Source organism: Rana temporaria, chromosome 2 (genome assembly GCF_905171775.1).
Source record: "Rana temporaria chromosome 2, aRanTem1.1, whole genome shotgun sequence".
Taxonomy (NCBI): domain Eukaryota; kingdom Metazoa; phylum Chordata; class Amphibia; order Anura; family Ranidae; genus Rana; species Rana temporaria.
This window is the reverse complement of record NC_053490.1, coordinates 131356695-131374204: the sequence shown is the minus strand read 5'-3', so window position 1 is coordinate 131374204 and position 17510 is coordinate 131356695. Positions and strand designations below refer to the sequence as shown.

At 41.9% G+C, this 17510-nt stretch overlaps 1 protein-coding gene across 1 annotated transcript in view; it reads right to left on the bottom strand.

The window, feature by feature from the left end:
* Positions 1-16228, bottom strand: part of MMP19 (matrix metallopeptidase 19) — a 42887-nt gene extending 26659 nt beyond the window's left edge. Inside the window, exons 1-5 of the mRNA XM_040341057.1 lie at positions 16013-16228; positions 11491-11579; positions 10906-11036; positions 4268-4480; positions 1440-1685 (exon numbers count right to left, since the gene is read on the bottom strand). Of these exons, the coding sequence (XP_040196991.1) occupies positions 1440-1685; positions 4268-4480; positions 10906-11036; positions 11491-11579; positions 16013-16099 (766 nt within the window). The 5' untranslated portion in view covers positions 16100-16228. The remainder of the gene's footprint in view (positions 1-1439; positions 1686-4267; positions 4481-10905; positions 11037-11490; positions 11580-16012) is intronic.
* Positions 16229-17510: the final 1282 nt, after the last annotated feature.

Genomic DNA, 17510 nt, shown 5'->3' with positions numbered 1-17510 from the left:
GCTTTCACACTAAAGCGCCTGAAAAACACCCCAGTGTGAAAATGGTCTTAGCGTTAAAAAAAAGCGCCTGAAAGAAGCTGCATCTGCAATCCCAATGTGAAAGCCTGAGTGCTTTCACACTGAGGCGCTGAGCTGGCAGGGCGTCAAAAAAAGTCCTGCATGCAGCTTCTTTGCAGCGCTTTAGGAGCGGTTAATACACTGCTCCTAAAGCCCCCTTCCCATTGAGGAAGCTTTTTTTAACGCCAAAGCGCCTGAAAAGCGCCTCAGTGTGAAAGGGGTCTTAGCAGCGCTTTACCAGCGTTTTTCGGGCGCTGGCAGTGTGAAAAGCCTCTGAAAGCACTTGGGCTTTCACATTGGGATTGCAGATGAGGCTTCTTTCAGGCGCTTTACAGGCTTTTTTTAAACGCCAAAGCGCCTAAAAAACGCCCGAAAAACGCCCCAGTGTGAAAGGGGTCTTAGAAATATCTAAAATATAAGATATGTTTGAAAATTGTATTAGGTATGCTTTGTGAATGGGAATGCATAAACATATAGGCCCAGATTCACGTAGGGAGCCTCAGCAACTTTGACAGGCAAGTGCAGTATTCACAAAGCAAAGTTGCGGCAGCGTAGCGTAAATAGGCCGGCGTAAGCCCGCCTAATTCAAATGTGGAACATGTGGGCGAGTTTTATGTTAATTTATTGTGACCCCACGTAAATTATGCTTTTTACGAACGGCGCATGCGCCGTCCGTGAAAGTATCCCAGTGCGCATGCTCCAAATTAACCCGCAAAAAGCCAATGCTTTCGATGTGAACGTAAATGACGCACAGCCCTATTCGCGAACGACTTGCGCAAATGACGTAATCGACGGAAAAATCGACGCTGGCCCGACGTCCATACTTAACATTGGCTGCGTCTCATATAGCAGGGGTAACTTTACGCCGGAAAAAGCCTAACGTAAACGGCGTATCTGTACTGCGACGGCCGGGCGTACGTTCGTGAATAGGTGTATCTAGCTGATTTACATATTCTAGGTGTAAATCAGCGTACACGCCCCTAGCGGCCAGCGTAAATATGCAGTTAAGATACGATGGCATAGGAGACTTACGCTGGTCGTATCTTAGACAAATTCTGGCATATCTGATTCTTTGAATCAGGCGCGTATCTCCTACCTGAATCTGGGCCATAGTGGGTGTATTCATTCTGAGGGGCATCCCTAACCAATGAACCTGCGTTGCAGTGCACTGACACACATGGCAATACAACTCCTATGCAGTGATCTGCATTTTTCTGCATAAGAACAATGCAGATCGCACCTAGGGTACAGAGAAAACCAATGTCATCTTTACATTACAACAAAGAACAGAAGTGTAGAACATTGAGGTGTGGAAAAATGCACCTATCTGCATTTTTTTTTTTGCAGCATTCCAGAGCTCACCTTAAAATAACAATTCTTACCATACAAAGCTTGCATCCCTTTCACATCATCATTATGGAGACGGAAGTTGGGTCTATATCCAGCATAGACAGGAGCCATCAGGGCATTGCTATAGTAAGAGTGACCCAGACCCAGTGCATGCCCCAGCTCATGTGCTGCAATGATTCGCAGGTTGACACCAAAGAACGATCCCTCAGTCCACTCTTCATCCTCATCAAAATGCACCGTGCCCAACTCAGGAATATCAGCGTGTGCCAGAACTTTCCCTGCAATTGAAACAATGAAGTCAAGTGAAACCTTGAGAATTTGGTAACATGTGACAACCGTTCTTATCAAACACACTGACACAATGCTGAGTTGCATCTTTTGGTTTTTAGTTATGAAAATTTTGTGTAAAAAAAAAAAAAGGCCCAATCATCAGTATTCAAATACCACAAACACACGCACACACACACACACACACACTAGGAAATGATCTTATACTGTACATAGACATACTGATCTGCACTAAGAATAACAGATGAGTTCCAATTAAACTACCTCCTAGTTTTCATGGTGATCCACCCATTAGATCTTGATCTACTGTACTTTGCCCTGGAAACCATTATTTAGAGTAGCTTACAGTATAATCACCCTAGAAATCTCCTGCAGTAAAGACGTTAAGGGTCAAATTCATGTTGCCTAAAGCCTAGTACACACGGGCCAGATGTCAGGCAGCATCGGCCTGTTCAATAGAAACTAGCTGGCATTTGGCCCATGTACAACAGCAGCTCCGGCAGAAGCCAGCCATTTGGCCAGCTTCTCTCGATGGAGCATGAACGAAAAAGGTCTGCCGATCAGCTCACGATCCGCTCTCTTAGACAATGGCTGAGAGCGCTAACCGGAGTGCTTTGGGGGGGGGGGGGGGCACACTACTGTCAGAACACAAAAGCACAGAAGGGGAGATCTTTGTACTAATGTTGGATAGTTAGTACATCAGCTCCTCCTGAGCTGTCAGTTTTTTTTCATTCAGCCCTGTTGGGTTGAACGGAAAAAAAATACTAGTGTGTACTAGGCTTAAAACAGTGAGGCAGTTGGGTCTAGAGGTCTAGAGAGGGGAAATTGAGTTTCTTTGCATTGGATTATACACCAATCAGCCATCATTTTTTTTTCCACAACTGACAGGTTAAGTGAATAGCATTCATTATCTTACAATGGCCTCTGAAAGTTGTTGGTATATATTAGGCAGTAAGTAAACATGTTCTCCGTGAAGTTGATGTGTTAAAAGCAGAACAAAATGGGCATTGCAGTTTGTTGTGTATGGGGCTGTGTAGCTGTATGTGGGGCAGTGCAGTGTGGTGCGGCAGCAGTAAACATTCAGAGTCCAGTTGCAGGAAACAGAACTTGTATTTAAGTTCTGCAATTCACAAGAAGCCCAGTGGGAAGGCACCCAACCAGCAACACTCAAAGGCTGTAACAGCGATGTGTAGTAGAGAAGGTCTTGGATGTGCCAACAGCATCTGTCTTGAGGAGTGGAATGCTGCCTGGCTGGTCTGTACCCAAATCGGGAGGTCTCCAGGAAGGACAGAGTGTCCCTATCCTTTCCCTACTCATCTGGGAACTCTCTCTACCACTAATCACTGTCCCTGACAGATAGATACCTGTCCCTACACTACCCGCATGCAAAATGTGTGCCAAGCCCGGCCTTTAATAGACTCTGCCTGACCCAAGATGGCTGCATTCGAACAGCTTCCCCAGGAAACCATAGCGGAACCATGTTCCACTTGACTTCCTCTCCCTTTGCAATGCTGCTGCTGTTGAGCACCACCTGCAGTGAAGAAAGTAGGCTGCACCTGCCTACAAGCAGTTCATTATGTTAACCCATGTCCACAGCCAAAGTTATGCAGCGCTTTACATATACTGTGTATTTACATCAGTCTCTACCCTCAAGGAGCTTATCATCTAAGGTCCCTAACTCACATACACTAGGGCCAGTTTAGACAGGTGCTAATTAACCTATCGGCATGTCTTTGGACTGTGGGAAGAAACTGGAGTACTCAGTAGAAACCCAGGCAGGCACAGGGAGAACACACAAACTCCAGGCAGGAAGTGTGATGGTTGAGATTCGAACCAACAACCCTACTGCTGCTAGGCAGAAGTGCTAACCGCTTTGCCACTGTACAGCTTGTCTGAACTTTCAGAAAGCGGGTGGGGGAGGCTAAATTTACACTCAGTGAGGAGAGCAGAGAGCTGATTGGAGGGAAAGGATACACCCCCCCTTACACAGCACACAGGGACAGAGATAAGGCTGACAATCACAGACTATGTGCTGGAGCTCCCTATCTTGTCACTTTTTTCTCTTGGTATCAAGAAAGCTTGGCAGAAGTGACTCATGCAGATGGCACAGAAATGGGGCAGCAGAGAGAAATTACATGTTGTGCTCTTTAAATGAGACAGGTATACACTATAGACGGATATGCCTTCTTCATATTTGAGGTCAGAGGTTTACAACCACTGTAAGAGCTAATTCACATAAGCTGCTGGCTGTGTTACAATGCAGCAGCTTGTGTGCATTGTGGTCTGGCGAGAGCGCCACAGTGTCGATCTTGGCACATTACACGGTTCACTTTTTTTTAATGAACTTTATTGAAACGTCAGAGAAATTTCATTCAGTCTAATTGTCAGCTGCTGGTGGTGGATTTCCTCGCACAGTGCTGTGGCAGAGAAGGGTATACTGCATGCAGTGGTGTGAAACGGGCAAACAGGTGACCACAAATCTTGCCTTGTCATGCGGTGGGACTGTGTTGGAATAGCTGCCCAACACAGTCCCACCGTATCTCGTGAGAATGATAAGGTAAATGATACCTACCAGGCCCATCAAATGGTCGTGAACAGCCGACACCACGCTGATGGAAAGATATCCGTATGTCAGCTCTTCCATAGTCAATCTCCCTGAATTTCAGTGGGGTAATGTCACTCCAGTATTTAAAAGCTGCTTTAATGGCCTCCCTCACTTTTTCTTTTGTCATGTCTGGTGTGTAATTGTATATACGATAGGTCAGACTCTTCTTCCTCCATCGACCTGTTCAGCAAAAAGGCAAGGAAACATCCTGAAAACCATCATTACACTTTAGGTTACAGAAATACTGTTGGCATTGTTATCAATTATCTACTGTATCTATCTATCTATCTATCTATCTATCTATCTATCTATCTATCTATCTATCTATCTATCTATCTATCTATCTACCGTATTTATCGGCGTATAACATGCAAAGGAGTATAACACCAACCCTAACTTTTAGGCCTCGTACACACGACCAGACATGTCCCATTAAAACGGTCCGCGGACCGTTTTCATCGGACATGTCTGCTGGGATCATTTGGTCTGATGTGTGTACACACCATCAGACCAAATTCCCCGCGGACAGAATACGCGGTGACGACGCGGTGACGCCAGTCAAAAGTTGAACCTCTGATGCGTGTAAAGTAAAACTGGGAAGGGGTCAGAACCTCTGTCAGGTTTTTCTTGTCTCTGTTTGGGAGATTTCACTTTAATTCCTGTCACAGTGCTAACATTGTCAATGGGATGCAATAACTCTTGGAAAGAAAAATAAATTGTGCTGACCCCCTAACCTTGTGATATAAATAATACATTTGAAAGATAAATCACCCAAAAAAATTATATATATGCCCAAGACCAGGTTAGTGATAAACAATGATTAAATTGTGTCAATTAACATAAATAAACAATTCCCTTAATTCAAAAGGTGATGAACGTGAAAATAGAATTAATATATTAGGAATGACCAATAAATATGATTCAAAAAGATTCCTAAAAATTGATATGTATAGTCTATAAATGATTGATAATAATGATCACCAAATTGTGTGATGTTGTGGGCGGAGTGAGTCATTGTCCAAATTTGGTTTCTAACTGTATATAACCAGCTGAGTTTACCATTTAAGTGTTTATTCGTTTGAACCAGAGACAGAGCTGTGTGTCTCGTCCTTCTGGGGAATTGGAATGGGTCGTGTCTTCTGGATTGTGGAGTGTCGAATAAGCTGTCTTGGGTTGGTGGAATGCAATATCATAAACGGTGTTAACCCCTGACCGTTACAGTAACTGCCTAAGAATCAAATTTGTTTTGGCTGTTTTCTGGAGTGAGAATTTTGATTACATGCACATAGTGATCCTCCGTTATAGGGGATCATAGCAAGCTGGTAAGAAATGATAGATGCACCACATATGGAGCTCGAGGTGACGTCAGTACGCCACTCTGCCCTACGTCCGTTTCGTAATAACTTACTTCATCCAGGGGCACTTGGACGAAGTATGTTATTACAAAACAGATATAGAGCAGAGCAGCGTACTGACGTCACCTCGAGCTCCATATGATTCCCCAGTAGGACGGGTGTCCGAGTTTGTGTACCGGCCGGCACACCAGACTATAGGCCTATTTTGATCTGCAACACTGTAATTGCATTACCAACTTTTTAATACATCTTTCTATACATTTAACACACTATGTGGTGCATCTATAATTTTTCATATATGGGTTACATCTGCTGATGATTCCTGTTCGTTATTGGAAGAGAGTTACTGCCTAAGAATCGGATTTGTTTTGGCTGTTTTCTGGAGTGAGAATCTTGATTACATGCACATAGTGATCCTCCGTTATAGGGGATCATAGCAAGCTGGTAAGAAGTAATTTCTGCTGATTGGTGGAGGATTCATCAAGTTTTTGGACACGATAGTTTATCAACTTATAGACTTTTTTGCACTAAGCACTGGTGTTCATTATTTGGTGTTCATTATTATCAATCATTTATGGACTATACATATCATTTTTTAGGAATCTTTTTGAATCATATTTATTGGTCATTACTAATATAATAATTCTATTTTCACGTTCATCACCTTTTGATTTAAGGGAATTGTTTATTTATGTTAATTGACACAAGTTAATCATTGTTTATCACTAACCTGGTTTTGGGTACATATATCATTATTTTGGGTGATTTATTTTTCCAATTTATTATTTATATCACAAGGTTAGGGGGTCAGCGCGATTTATTTTTCTTTCCATGCTTTTTCTTGTATTTGATATCTGAATAGCTGCGACTTGGTTTTGCAGCTATTTTTTTCCAATCACTTCTAGCGCAGTTTTTACAATTTTTCATGCAATAACTCTTACCCACTCTACTAACCAATAAACATATTTGTAACATTTACACTTTAAATGTGTGCATATAAAGATTAGTCCATGTTCTTGAGAGCCTAATCATGTTTTAATGAACATTTCTAAGATACAATGAAATATTAATCATCAATGTTGAGTTCAGTGGGGGTCTCACTAAACAATGGCTAGCTGACTATTCCTTGACTTTCCTGGCAGGACAGTCTGAACTTATGGCTTTATTTAATAAAGTCTGGATTATTTCCAGGGACAGCATGAAAAAACAGAGAAGCAAAACTTCTGCAGGTTTTATGTAATACTGGAGCGTTCCAGTTTTTTTTTGGAATGTCTGAATATTAAAGCTTGTTCTACACTCTCTGCCTGCAAAGACCAATAAACATATTTATCCACTTATGTCCAGGTCTGCATTTAGGGGACTGCAGCCTAGAGGGGCTGAGGTTTAGAAGAAGGCGCATGCTGCACTTCTGTCTTAAAGTGAACCTGTCAGCCAGATTAAAGTGACTATGCCATGACAGAAGTATGGGGTATGATATAAATGAGTGCCAGAAAAGTGTTAGAACTGCTCATCTCTATACTTGTTTCAAGTCAGTGACTCAGACAGCATTGAAGCTAAAGCATCCAAATAACAGTGTCCCTTTAAATACCTTTAAACAATATTGAAAATTAACAAAAACTCTTCTGGGTATGCAAACAGAAAAAGTGAATACATCTTCAATCACGCCGCCCACTGCACCGCTGAACTGAAAAAATAAATAAAAGAAAAACCTCCGGCCCGAAGGCTCCCGCCCACTGCCAGCTTTGCTCTTAAATACCTAAGGCGCGGAGCCACCCGGTGACATTGCCAGGTGGCACCGCCCCTTTGTGAGATCACCAATATTTTCTTCTGGGGGAAGTATTACTGTAATAAAGAAGTGGTATGGTAAAACGTCTGTTGCCGCAGGGACACACCTGAAACAATTATTTTCTATGTGTCCCATTCACACTGAAACACATCAGGTATGCTGCATTTTATTGCGTGCACTGTGCTGAATCTCATGGCAATGTACCGCTATGCAGCTCATAGCGCTGCTGTACATTGCCATGAATGAAGTGTACATTTTGTACATGTCAAATAAAGTTCATACAAAACAAAACAAAAAGTAAAAAAAGGGAGCCATGTGATGCGCTGGATCGTGCACCACACTGCCCCCTACTGCAGCCGGCAACAGAGACTTGCTGGAGCGGTAAAGGGTTGCAGTAGGTCTCCGTTGCTGTGTGAATTGTCAGGGCTAGGCTCAGCCCTTCCTTCTCTGTGCTGGCAGCTCAGCTGTCAGCTAGTTGCCAGCTCCCATCTCTCCACAGTGATCCACCTGTTGATGATCCTGCTCGTCAGCTCTGCCTACTTAAAGCCTTCCAGTTCATTTGCTCTTTGCCTTTGCCTGTGTTAACATCACAAGAGACTTTCTTCTGCGTTCCTGTTGAAGACCTGCTTGACTGACGTTCCCTCTGGCTACAGATTCTGCTTGCTGTACTACTACCTTTATCGCTGGCTTTTGGACATTGGCTTGGCCGACTACCCGATCCGGTTACTGAACTCTGGCTATGTTTTGACTATGCTTACTCTGTTTACCTTTTTATTTTTATTATTAAACAAGTGTGATTTAACTGTACTTCTGTCTCGGTTTGATTCATGGTTTCTGACATGAATACAGCCTTAATAGGAGGTGCCTCTGACCTTTTGCTTCATGTAGGGATTGTTTATACCTGCATCAGTCTGTGAAAGGGATCTGCGTTAGATTGCTTTTCACAGAGTATTCAGAGGCAGCTGATAGGCATTCAGGAGGCAATACTGCCCATGTTTTTTCAATTTGAATACAGTAAAACCTTGGATTGCGAGCATAATTTGTTCCAGAAACATGCTTATAATCCAAAGCACTTGTACATCAAAGCGAATTTCCACATAAGAAATAATGGAAACTCAAATGATTCGTTCCACAACCATTTATTCAAAGGACCATCCGTTTATAGTCCATATATAAATGATATAGCAATGTGACCAGGTTGTGTAACCATAAAATGTCCATCCACAAATGGAAGCCTCCACAAGGGGATTAGAGGCAAAATCCAACAGGATCTACAGAGTATAAAAGAGAAGAGAGGTGCCTTTAAGTGTAGCAATATATTGCTAAATTTTGTACCTTCATTAAATGTAACCATATTGCTACACTTAGTGTTGCCGCTCTTCTCTTTTATACTCAGTAGTAGGGATGAGCCAAACACCCCCTGTTCGGTTCGCACCAGAACCTGCGAACAGACCAAAAGTTTGTGTGAACTTTAGAACCCTGTTAAAGTCTATGGGACTCGAACATTTGAAATCTAAAGTGCTAATTTTAAAGGCCAATATGCAAGTTATCGTCCTAAAAAGTGTTTGGGGACATGGGTCCTGCCCCAGGGGACATGTATTATCGCAAAAAAAGTTTTAAAAACGTCTCTTTTTTTAGGGAGCAGTGATTTTAATAATGCTGAAAGTGAAACAATAAAAGTGAAATATTCCTTTAAATTTCGTACCTAGGGGGTGTATAGTATGCCTGTGTAGTAGCGCGTGTTTCCCATGCTTAGAACTGTCCCTGCACAAAGTGTAATTTCTGAAGGAAAAAAAGTCATTTAAAATTACTCGCAGCTATAATGAATTGTCGGCTCCCGGCAATTCAGAGAAAAGTCATTCATAAAAAAAAAAGTGTGGGGGTCCCCCCCAAATTCAATTACCAGGCCCTTCAGGTCTGGTATGGATATTAAGGGGAACCCCACGTCAAATTTAAAAAAAAATGACGTGGGGTGTTCCCCAAATATCCATTCCAGACCCTTCAGGTCTGGTGTGGATTTTAAGGAGAACTCCACCCAAAATAAAAAAAAAATGGCGTGGAGTTCCCCCAAAAATCCACACCAGACCCCTTATCCGAGCATACAACCTGGCAGGCCGCAGGAAAAGAGGGGGGGATGAGAGAGCGCCCCCTCTCCTGAACCGTACCAGGCCACATGCCCTCAACATTGGGAGGATGCTTTGGGGGTCTATGACCCCTCAAAGCACTATGTCCCCATGTTGATAGGGACAAGGGCCTCATCCCCACAACCCTTGCCCGGAAAGTTGTTGTGGGGGTCTGCGGGCGGGGGGCTTATCAGAATCTGGAAGACCCCTTTAATAAAGGGGACCCCCAGATCTCGGCCCCCCCCATGTGAATTGGTAATGGGGTACATTGTACCTCTACCATTTCATAAAGGAAGTGTAAAGACCATAATACCCATACCAGACTTGAAGGGCCTGGTAATTGAATATATATTTCACTTTTATTGTTTCACTTTAAGCATTATTAAAATCACTGCTCCCAGAAAAACGTCAGTTTTAAAAACTTTTTTTTTGCATTGATACATGTCCCCTGGGACAGGACCCAGGTCCCCAAACACTTTTTAGGACAATAACTTGCATATTAGCCTTTAAAATTAGCACTTTAGATTTCTCCCATAGACTTTAACAGGGTGTTCCGCAGCTTTTCGATTTGCTGCGAACACCTCAAATTGTTCGCTGTTCGACGAAAAGGCAAAGTTTGAGTCAAACATGAGTTCGACTCGAACTCAAAGCTCATCCCTACTCAGTTGTAACATGACACTACTTATCAAGTCAAATACTACTTATACTTATACTTAAATACACTACTTATTGTATATCAAGTCAAAATGTATTTAAAGATTTGGCTTGTCGTGCAAAACGCTCTCAAACCAATTTACTCATAAACCAAGGTTTTACTGTACTGTGCTGCAACTGTGAGGCCTCGTACACACGGCCGAGGAACTCGACGTGCCAAACACATCGAGTTCCTCGGCCAGTTCAGCACTGAAGCCGCCGAGGAGCTCGGCGGGGCGAGAGCTCCCATAGAACAACGAGGAAATAGAGAACATGTTCTCTATTTCCTCGCCGAGCTCCTCGTCGGCTTCCTCGGCCGAAAGTGTACACACGGCCGGGTTTCTCGGCAGAATTCAGCCAGAAACTCGGTCGGAAGCTGAATTCTGCCGAGGAAACTGGTCGTGTGTACGGGGCCTGAGCCTAACTTCAATAGGTTGCATTTGGCGGCAAAATGTTTTAGGATGGAGGTTGGTACAAAAAACAACCACCTACTTTAACTGCCCACCCAACTGCAAGCTTAAAACTAAGCCTTATCCTGTGGTGGTTTGTTTTAAAATCCAAAAACTAACAGAGCACATGAAGAATTGTTTGACTCCGACAAACTAAACAAGCCAATAGTGTGAATCCATGCCTATAGATCTGTCTTACCTAATAGGAGATACCGGAGGGTAACTTGATTAAATGGGTCTTCTAACCCACATCGTGGCTGCCTCATCCTCTCCAGAGTGGCATTGTCCAGTACCCCTGTTTCAGGCATCTGAGAAGCAAGCTGGAAAGCTCTATATGGAAAAAAAAAAATATGCAACATGCTTAAAGCCAGGCTTAAGGCATAGATATTTTTATTTTCTATATATTAATCTTAATTTTTCACGTTATCACTTTTACCTGGGTACAGCTTTTTCATTATTCTGAAAACTGATATGTACAGCAAGAGCTGCATATTCGGCTTCCAACTATATCGGAATGGGGTCTATAAGCGACATCAGTTCTGCAGTTTTGCTACAGCCCCCTTGCTTTGGAATTACTTCAGTAGCACTCTAGGCTCCACTGAGAGCTGCTAATACGTACAGAAGGAGCCACACTTCTGCATTGTACGAGGTTGTGGCACAGCCCCATTTAGTAGCCTGCCAAGAACCACAGTGGGGATAAATGAAAGTACCATTGACCCTTCACATTACACTGGATCATCACTCTAGAGCGGCAACACTACATGTCTTCTAAACGACAACTTACTGTATAGCTTTTTGCACCTCTTCCGAGCTGAAGTCTTCACTGTCACTTTCAAGTGGTTTTTGTAAATATCCAAACTGCTTGAGATATGCCTATTAATAAAAAAATCACATTGAAATTAGAGGTAGACATTTTTATGTTGACTAAAAATACCTAAAAAGTCAACTAGATATGATCATAGCTGCCTCTGATTATATACAGAATTTAAAGGTTTAGTTTACTCTTACCAAAAAACTGCCCATGCAGGTAAGGGGTGCCTGTAGATAAAAACAAAAACAAACTGTGCAGCTTTGAATAAAGTTAAATAACATCCCTGCCTAAAGGTGTAGGCCAATTATGTACCTCCCAATGCCTGGCTGAAAAATTCGATGGCATCATCCCATTCTGCCTTGTTGCTAGGGTGTTGTCGGGACTTACCATTAACAGTAGATTGAGGAGATGGTGGAACAAAATGTATGGGGGTGCTCCTGTAATGGTGGGGCTGAACAATAATGGCTGGGAGTGTCTTAGCAACGTTCTAGCAACAAGGCAGGACAGAATGATGCAGTCTCAAGGAGATTTTAGGCCAGACCTCAGGAGGTTTGTAAATGGCCTACATCTATTGTAAAAGCATTATACAACCTTGTTGAAAGCTGCACATTTTGTTTTTTATATACACAGTTTTTTTGGTAAAGGTGAACTAACCCTTCAAAAATAATACTTTTTTAAACTTTCTGTTTTCAAAGGAATCACAGAAACTTGTGATTTACAAGAAAAATTCCTAGGCAATTTTAATTACTGGTTCGTAAGAGGAAATTATCAGTAATGGCAGGCTTATTTTATTACACCCTGAGGCACAACATTTCTTCCACAGATTAGGCAGTGAGATATTTATTGCTGCTTTACCAGCATCCATGGGAAGTTTGTTGGTTTGTACGAGGACTGTCTGTAGTGGTGTTCTACAAAGGTCATATTCCTACAAACATTCCAAAATATGTCAGCGTTAATAGTGACCACAAATAGTAGATGGTGGGAATGATATAATCTAATGACCATCAATTATCAGTCACATGACACAATGCAGTAATGGCTGCCATCAATTATCAGTCACATATGCTTTTCTATAAATAAAATGTACTGGTAAACAGCTTTTGCAATGGAAAAAGTGTATAAATACCTACATCAGATTATGTGCATTTTCTGGAAAGAAAAAAATCAAGAAAATCCCTAAGGCTCGGTTCACACTGTCACCACTTGGGATCAAACTTGAGAGACTCCAAGTCATGTGACATGTGAAATCCAATTTTAGTCAATGAGAGCGGTCTGAATTAGCACTACTGAAGTTGCTCCAACTTTAGAAAAGGTTCCTGTACTACTTTAAGGCAACTTCTATCCGACTTGTACCCATAGACTTTAATGGAAGTTGCCTCCAAGTCAAATCCTTATCTTAATTGATGTGATTTGGATCCAACATTACAGGAAGATTACACAGGCATTCCCTGAAGTTGCTTCGTAGTTGCGCCAAGTTGCCTGGCAAAGTCGCACTGTAAGTCGCACGACTTTCAGGTCACGGCAGTGTGATCTGATTGCATTTTACAGCAAAGCTTTCATCTCAAGAATAGTGCAAACTACAGCAACACAAAGTCCAGAGTAGAAATCCAACATATTCTTTTATGCAAGTGCTAACTTTAATACTAGGTATCAATCAGAATTTTTAATTCTTCTATAAACCTATTTTGATGTCATTCAAAAGGGCTCCTTTGTAAGAAATAAAAAAAAAAGAGGAATCTATCAAAACTAAGAAGCTGATTATGGGTATTGAACAATTTGATAAATATTTGCATTATGGACTCTTGGTACTGAAGGCCAGTTTTAGGGTTAGTGTGGGTGGGCTTTTGTTTATGTGAGAACTGCTTTTCGCTCCATGCACGTCAATTGGATTGCAAAAGCAGTTTGAAGCAGGTTGATGCAGGTTAGTAGAAAAGTCTGCTGCAGGTCACCTGTCAGTGAAGTCGGCATGATCTCAGAAGCATCTTAAACTGATCTCATATGAAAGCAGAATACATGGAAACCCTAAAACCCAGCACAGGTCCTTATTCTGTCCAGTATATACCCTGTCCGTTGATGAAAGATGGTGGCAAGAAATGGAAATGTCATTATAATGGGGGATTTTATTTATCCAGACATAGACTGGGCAGAAGGGACCGCACATTTGTCTAAGGCTTGCCATTTCCTAAATGTCTTGCAGGACAACTTAATGGGTCAGATGGTGAATGCACAAACAAGAAACAATGCATTACTAGACCTACTGATTTCAAACAATACAAACCTGATCACGGATATAGAAATATGGGGCAACTTAGGAAACAGTGACCACAGGTCAATTTGTTTCAGTATAAATCACAGAAGTAGGAAACACAAGAGTAATGCAAGGACACTGAATTTCAAAAGAGCCAACTTCCCTAAACGGCGCTCTTTATTAGATGACATTAAATGAGGTATAAAATCCTTAGAATAAAAACACAGAGGAAACATGGGAGTGCTTTTGGAGCATACTAAATAAAGGTATTGACCAGTACATTCCAACGGCTAATGAGATTAAAAGAGCTAAACAAATCCTGGAAAAAAATACAAGGCTGAGGGATCATTGTCAGCATTCCAACTTTACAAAGAATGCAATACGAAACGTAAGGGTGAAATCAGGGTGGCCAAGATAGAACACGTAAAGCCCTGTACACACGATCGGTTTGTCTGATGAAAACGGAATGATGGACCGTTTTCATCGGACAAACCGATCGTGTGTGGGCCCCATCGGTTTGTTTTCCATCGGTGAAAAAATATAGAACATGTATTAAAATTTTCCTATGGATAAAAAACCGATAGAAAAAAATGATCGTCTGTGTGGAACTCCATTGTAGAAAAATCCATGCATGCTCAGAATCAAGTCGACGCATGCTCGGAAGCATTGAACTTCATTTTTCTCAGCAAATCGTAGTGTTTTACGTCACTGCGTTGGACACGGTCGAATTTTTGACTGATGGTGTGTAGGCAAGACTGAAAAAATCCATCGGATTAGATTCCATCAGATATCCGATTGTGTGTACAGGGCATAAGAGTGACTACCTGACTAAAGTGGGCCATACTTTTTTTTTTCACCTACAGGCTGAATCTAGCTAATAAGCGTTGATGGAGGAATTTCTTCTGCTGGCTTATGTATTCTGATAGCCAACTCCAGCGGTTGTCAGAATACCTGAACAGTGCCTGCATCTGATTTGGTGCAGGCCCTATTCAGTTGACAATTTTCCACCTGGCTCATTCAACAAAAGTAAATTGTTGAAAAAGTCAATTGTTCAATTGACTTTTGCTGAGCTGTGTTGTGTCGTCAGGGGCGCCCGCGGCTTGAATTTCAGAATGAATTGACAAAAATTGGAGTCATGTATTGCAGCCTTAAAGCACTGAAGTGTATGTAAACCCTAAATCAGTTTTCAGTATGTTTGGCATCATGTCCCACCATATAGAGTTTTCATAAGCAATTTTTTTTTCTGGATCTGTCGTTCAGTGTCTTACCTAAAGATCCTACCAGTAAATGCACTTCCCGCTTCAGACTGACAACACTAAGCAATTGACTTGTAAGTCCCAGTAGCTCCCTAAGTTGGCCATTGGGCTACCTGTCTAAAAGATCAAATATGGCAGCCCAACATCTAATGGAAGGTGCATACACATCAGGTTGACATCACTGCTCACCTCCAGGACTTTTCCAGAGCCTCTCCAATCCTATGAAACTCTTTACCCCAATCTGTTTGCTTATCTCCTACTCTATTAGCTTTTAGACAATCCCTGAAAACCCTTTCTCTTTAGAGAAGCCTATCCTACCCACACATAACAATTGTATTTTCATATTCTCCATCTGATCATCCCCCACAGTTATTACCTTTTGTTCCACTTGACCCTCCCGTCTAGATTGTAAGCTCTAACGAGCAGGGCCCTCTGATTCCTCCTGGATTTATTTCTATTATAACTGTACTGTCTGCCCCCATGTCCTAAAGCGCTGCGCAAACTGTTGGTGCTATATAAATCCTGTATAATAATAATAATAATAATAATAATTGCAAGGCAGTAGCTTAGCACTGTCAGCCTGCAACAGGAATTGCAACTATTAGCAGGGTCTTCAGGTCAGAAATTTTGCAACATATAAAAGTGCTTAGAAAACTGTATACAGTGCGCAAATATGAGAATTCAACTTTGAGTTGAAATACACTTTAGTCTTCTCAGAATTATTGAATGGAAATCGTTGGTCTAAAGGTTGCGTTAAAAAAATTTGGCCATTACATCATAGTAAATGAGATGCAGCAGATACTGAAAATATATTAACAGCAAGTGTGCTAAAAAAAAGCGCAAACCTACCAGCATTTTTTTATGATTTTCATCAATCTGGGCTACCTTTAATGAGACTGATCACTATTAAATATGCTCACATTCCTGCCGTTTTCTAAAGTTTCTGCTATCCACCATATAAGCTCATTTGGTAAGAAGCAGCGAGACTCACCATGGCCTCCTCTTCAGTGTCGGGGTCCATTAGGGTTTTTGCATACACAGAAAGGGCCAGAGCCCCCAGGAGAGGAAGAAGCAGCATCCTAAAGTTCAGCTCTTGTCAGATGTGTCACTAGCGTTGTTTCTTGGCTCTGTGTTGTGGGTTCCCCTTGTAAGACTTTAAGAAGACTGCCAGTATGACTCAAACTCTCCCCTCTCCTTCCTCCTCCCACTTGAGAAATGACCATGGAATGCTGTTAACCCATGCCTGCAGACTCAGCAGGGTTTTTTCTTTATATATATAAAAATTTCAGCTTGTATCCATTGAAGATGTCCATCTATTCTCTAGTTACTAATTGTTGACAGCTTGTATACGAGTATGAAAGAACACTAAGCTAGAACACTAAGCTGGCATGAGTCACTGTACCAGACACGCATCTGGAGGGCATCTGATAAACTGACATCTCTACAGTCATAGCATTGAAATCTCAAGTGACTTTAGGATTTGGGTTTCTCCGTAAAATGTCAAATTTAAATATATTTTATTTAAAAGTAGGTGAGTATTACATATCAAGGCAGGTCAGGGAGAGACATGTGTGATTAAGGCACAAAATATATAACAGAAAAACAAAAGGAAGAAAAAACGATTAAAGTCCAGATTAAACATTTTAGACTTTATTCACAGAGTCGTAAAAAATGTACTGGTGTTATTACACATGTTTTCTAGGAGATAAGGGCCAGATTCAGGTACAAATGCGGCGGCGTAACGTATCGTCTTTACGTTACACCGCCGCAAGTTTTCAGCGCAAATGCCTGATTCCCCAAGCACTTGCGTGTAAACTTTCGGCGGCGTAGCGTAAAGCCGTCCGCCTAATTCAAATGGGGCGTGTACCATTTAAATTAGGCGCGTTCGCGCGCCGAACGTTCTGCGCATGCTCCGTTTGGAAATTTCCCGCCGTGCTTTGCGCGAAATTACGGCGCCCCGACGTGTTTGTGAATTCGACGTGGGAACGACAGCCAAACTTTAACATGGCTGGTGTAAAGTTAAGTCATGAAAAAGCAGGCTTAACTTTGCGACGGGAAAAAACGACTTACGACAACGTAACGCACGCGAGTACCTTCGTGGATCGCCGTAAAAGCAAATTTGCATACCCGACACTGGAAAACGGCCCAAACTCCACCCAGAAGCAGCCGAAGTATTGCAGCCTAAGATCCGAAGGCGTACGAAGCCGTAAGCCTGTCGGATCTTAGCCAAATGTCGTTGTATCTTGTTTGTGAATCACAAATTAAGATACGACGCGGCAAATTTGAAAATACGCCGGAGTATCAGTAGATACTCCGCCGTATTTCTTCTGTGAATCTGGCCCTCAGTTCCTATGTAGTAATCACTAAAATAGTTGCCTATACATACGTTTAAATGCGTAAAGACGCCTATGTCTACATAATGATACCTATTTCCTTCTTTAGACTTAATATACACGCTTGCAAACACGTATTTATGCGTTTATATGTGT